The sequence below is a fragment of the Gastrolobium bilobum genome, unplaced genomic scaffold, assembly GCF_033153095.1.
Source record: "Gastrolobium bilobum isolate Gb01-03AN ecotype WA unplaced genomic scaffold, APGP_CSIRO_Gbil_v1 utg17589, whole genome shotgun sequence".
Classification (NCBI taxonomy): domain Eukaryota; kingdom Viridiplantae; phylum Streptophyta; class Magnoliopsida; order Fabales; family Fabaceae; genus Gastrolobium; species Gastrolobium bilobum.
Genome location: NW_026895975.1, coordinates 149,668 through 154,612, shown reverse-complemented (window position 1 = coordinate 154,612; position 4,945 = coordinate 149,668). Strand labels below are relative to the sequence as shown.

Genomic DNA, 4,945 nt, shown 5'->3' with positions numbered 1-4,945 from the left:
AGGACAATTACACATAGAAATCAGAATAGTGAAGAAATAAAGAAAGAGTACGTGACACACTAAACACTCGAAGATCCTAATTACAAAAACTGGTTCAGCTAAAATGATTCAGCAATAAAAGAGGTGTGGACTTTTGTTAACTGTAAAGAAACATGAACTATAATATGGGCTGACTAAAACAAGAACTAAAATAAGCTATTATATTTTCATGGCAATCAAAATTGCTCTTTCTAGTCTTTTTACTTTTGGTTTGGTTAGGCTCTTTTTTTGTTCGTAACTAATCTAAAACCTGGCACAAGCAAAAAAAAAATTCCACATAACAAGAACTATAATTACTACAATAGAAGAAAAAACGGAAAATATTATTGCAGCATAACACCCACAATTTTGATAAATTTGTCTATTGAAAGTAAACTGAGAAGGCCTAGAAATTATTAATACAAACTAAAGGGCAACAGACCAGTTTGCATTGTTCTAGTATTTAATTAAGGAAAATTGCTCATTCATCCTTAAAATCCAAAATATTACTACCCTTAGTTTTTGCCTACAAGATTTCTTTCTTGATGATACTCAACAGAAAGAAGATATACCTCGAGGCATCAACTGAATGATTGTAATTTCACCAAAAAGCAAGGGAAGTGGCTGTTTGGAACAAGAGAGTTCCTGAGCCACATGTTGCATTGATGGTCTGGACTTTGGTTTGGAACACAAACATGCCAATGCTAGTGTTACCACAAGCACTATATCTTGCTCATCCTTTGGAGAGAAAGGAAGGGGAAGACGTGAGTCCAAGAGATCCTTCAACAACATATTCTGAGTAGATAAGTTTGATAAAGATGAAATTAGCTCTCCTGGATGTCTTCCCATTAATGTTTCCAATGCTACCACTCCAAAACTGTACACATCACATTTTTCTGTCACAGTCAATGTGTAGGCAAGCTCTGTAATGGACCAAAAAATCTAGAAAGTTAACTTATTATATCACATAACCAGATCAATTTAGAGAAGTTGTAAATATATTTTCTTATTTAAAATAAAAAAAATTACCTGGGGCAACATATCCATATGTGCCAACCGCTATGGTTTGATTTGAAGAATCTGGAGCAAGGAGTCTAGCTGTGCCAAAATCTGAGACAAAAGCCTCCAATTGTGAATTCAACAAAACATTGCTACTTGTTACATCCCGATGAACAATTGGTTGAGTACAATCATGATGCATGTAGGACAAAGCATGTGCAATTCCTCTAATGATATTCACCCTCTTACTCCAATTCAACCCCTCAGCTTCCACATCATTGCTTATAAGATATAATAAGCTACCTCTTTCCATGTATTGATAGATCAAAAACATGCATCGACTGTGGAGGCAAAAGCCATAAAGCTTTACAATGTTTCTGTGACGGATTTCTGTTAACACCTTGACCTCATTGCGAAAACTCTTGTCAAAAGATGGATTTTGAGATTCCATTTGGTGAAGTTTCTTCAATGCAACAATTTTGCCACTCGGCAACTGTGCTCTATAGACACTGCCATATGCACCAGTTCCAATGCAGTGCTTGATGTGAAAGTCCTCAGTTGCTTCAATAATGTCTTCAAATGCAATTTTACCATCATAGTTCCATATAGAAAACAAGTCTCCATTCTTTGTTGATCTTCCTTCAAATTTGATCTTAGAAGTACATCTTGTGAAATATAATGTTGAAAGAAGTACAAGAATAATGAAACAAATGATAGGAAGAGAAATTAGAATGAAAGGCTTAGCTTTACTAGTGCGATGATTGGTTTGGTGGATAGAATGACAGAATGTGAAATCTGGTGTATTGTAACTGATTAATGAGTCTTCCTTGAAATAACAATAGTTTGGTGATTGTGACTCAAAATCAAGATCTCTTGAAAAGTCAAAGGAATTGTATGAAAGGTTTATATACTCTAAAAAAGCAAGCTCCTTGTATAGTGTACCAGTGAGATTATTATAACTAAGATCCAACTTGTCTACCACAGAATTTGGTCCCAAAATAAATGGAATCTCACCCTTAAGAAAATTGTGGCTAAGGTTAAGGGTAACAACACAACAACCAATTTGGGGAGGAATGCTTCCACTCAACAAGTTGTAGCTTAAATCCATTGTTGTAGGAAAGGGACAATTCAGGATAGGAGATGGGATAGACCCTATAAGGTTGTTGTGGGAAAGGTCTAGATCCCAAAGTCTGGTGGCTTTCACAATCTCTGATGGTATTGAACCATACGACTGATTTGATGAAAGATGCAGAGAATGCATTTCGGTCATTTGAAAAAGATTTGGAGGTATAACACCAGAGATGTTATTATTCGAAAGATATAACTCCTCTAAATTGGACAAATTCCCTAGTTCTACTGGTATGAGGCCTTCAATTTGGTTAGAATTAATGGAGAGATAGACCAAAGATTCTAGTTGACCCAAAGTATAAGGGATTGAACCAGTGAATGAATTATTTGAAAGATGCAATTCCTCTAAGTTGGACAAATTTCCTAGTTCAACTGGTATGCGACCTTCAATTTGGTTAGAATCGAGGGAGAGATAGACCAAATTCTTCAATTGACACAAAGTATAAGGGATTGAACCAGTGAGTGAATTATTTGAAAGGTATAATCCCCTTAAATTGGACAAATTCCTTAGTTCTACTGGTATGGAGCTTTCAATTCGGTTAGAATCAAGGGAGAGATGGACTAAATTCTTCAATTGACCCAAAGTATAAGGGATTGAACCAATGAGTGAATTTTTTGAAAAGTATAGTCCCCTTAAATTGGACAAATTTCCTAGCTCTACTGGTATTGGACCTTCAATTTGGTTAGAACTAAGGGAAAGATCAGTCAAATTCCCTAATTGAACCAAAGTAGAAGGGATTGTACCATTAAGTAAATTATTTGAAAGATATAATCCCTCTAAATTGGATAAATTCCCTAATTCTTCTGGTATGGTACCTTCAATATGGTTATTAGAAACATCAAGCGACTCAAGTTGAGTGAGATTTGAAAGTGCTTTAGGCAACTTACCTTGAAGGCTATTGTAAGAGAGGTCAATATATGAAAGCTTCGTAAGTGTGCCTATTTCTGTGGGGATAATTCCTGTAAGTCCCAACCCAGTAAGATCTATACGGACTAAATTGGTGAAGGCAGTTAACTTCAAGTTCTGAAACCGCTGCAATTCTGGTGGAGGAGTTTTCAATGCTGAAATCTTTGTAATGCTTCCAGCTTCATTACACGTGATACCTGTCCAATTACAATGGTTTGATATGTTTCGGTCATGATTCCACCAACCACTCTGGAGCAAAGCTGCTTGTTCTTGATTTTTGTTTGAGGAACTAGAAGAAGCTGTCATCCTGTTAGCAATAACAGCTGGTATGAACAAAACATTAGAGGCAATACCAAATATAAGTGCCAGAACTAGTAAACTAAAGACAAAATATGCCATGTTTAATTCAAATTCAAACGGCTTCAATTATTGTTGAACTTTTTATAATGCTATTGTATTGCCCTGAGACTATATATATATACGGGAAATATAAGAATCATGTTGCAGGAATGACACTGTTCATTCCTGCAACAAGGATACGGCGTCGCGTCGTATCCTGACTTTGGTCTGACTTTTTTTTTTAAGCGTGGGACCCACACTTGATTTGTGTGTAGGAAAGTGTTCTTGTCATGTCAAATGACAAAAAGGGAACCCTATATATATATATATATATATATATATATATATATATATATATCTATTAATGACAGTGGCCAGTAGCGTGCACAACACGAGAATATCTTCAATGCTACCAATGCATTATTGAGTTTTCAGTGTATCTTCCACTTAGAATGTGACACAAGTCATAATTTTATCAAATCATTAATAAGTAATTTATTTTAATATTAGTTGAAAGAGTGATTTGATTAAAAGTAAGACACGTGTGTCACATTGTGAGGGAAAGATGCCTTGAAGATATTCTCGCCCAACAAATGGACTTACAAAGACGCGCTTTTGAACAAGGAATTCTGAAATTATTGGTTGAAGATGTGCAAATGGAATCTGTATGAGAAGGTGATGGGTTGACTCTGACTGATATACTGCCGTTTCAACTACTCAACTAAGATATTGTATCTTGCTAACAGAACTCCAACAAAACACCTTATTTCACATTACTACACATTATACACTAATTACTAACTAACTACTTCACGTAACATTGGGTTATATATTTTAATCCATCAATCCAAGACATATCCCGTATGTAGGTGAATTAGGGGCTAATCAACAGTCCAGTTATTTTCTTTTAAAAATATTAGATTGGTCATTTTATATAGCCTGTTTAACTAGAACTAGAGAAGAAATGACTACACTCTGCAGAAACACGTACATAGTCAGGTATGGAGTACTAAACACATTATTTTCAGCCAACTATGGAATGATATTTTAAACATCCTGCTATAGATCAAATTGGTCATATTTTAAATCTCTGTAATGCTTCCATCTTTATCATACGTGATACCATTCCATTTTCTATGATGGTAGTGGTAGCCGGAAGGAACAAGACATAAGAGGCCATACAAAAGATATGTGCCACTAGTACTACTAGTAAATTGCAACCAAAGATTGCCATGCTTAATTCAAATTCAAACGGCTTCAATCACTCATGAACTTATTATAATTCTATTGTATTGGCCCTAGCACTTGATGTGTAATCTACACTTTCAATTTTGTAAATTTATCTTATTTATATCTGACCTATATAATAAATTAGAACCGTTAAATATAAATTAAGGCAAGTTATTCTTATATCAGTGTAGAAATAAAAGATCTTACACCCATTCTTGGTTGTTGACCCATTTCTATTTAATGACTCACATAACTTAAAAATTAAAACTATTAAATAAAGGTGAAATCAACTTTAAGATAAAAAATATAACTAACACTGAACCG

The 4,945-nt window shown here is 34.7% G+C and overlaps 1 protein-coding gene across 1 annotated transcript; it reads right to left on the bottom strand.

Moving 5' to 3' along the window:
• Positions 1 to 360: 360 nt before the first annotated feature.
• On the bottom strand, positions 361 to 3,457 carry LOC133297072 (probable leucine-rich repeat receptor-like protein kinase At1g35710). The gene is made up of 2 exons (XM_061496137.1): positions 1,048 to 3,457; positions 361 to 941 (listed from the first exon to the last, which is right to left on the bottom strand). The coding sequence occupies exons 1-2, from the start codon at positions 3,449 to 3,451 to the stop codon at positions 571 to 573; spliced, it is 2,775 nt and encodes a 924-aa protein (XP_061352121.1). The 5' UTR covers positions 3,452 to 3,457; the 3' UTR covers positions 361 to 570.
• Positions 3,458 to 4,945: the final 1,488 nt, after the last annotated feature.

Coding starts and splice junctions, on each gene's coding strand:
- LOC133297072 (XM_061496137.1), bottom strand. CDS start 3,451: ATGGCATATTTTGTCTTTAGTTTACTAGTTCTGGCACTTATATTTGGT. Junction 942..1,047: donor ATATGGATATGTTGCCCCAG/GTAATTTTTTTT, acceptor GGTCCATTACAG/AGCTTGCCTACACATTGACT.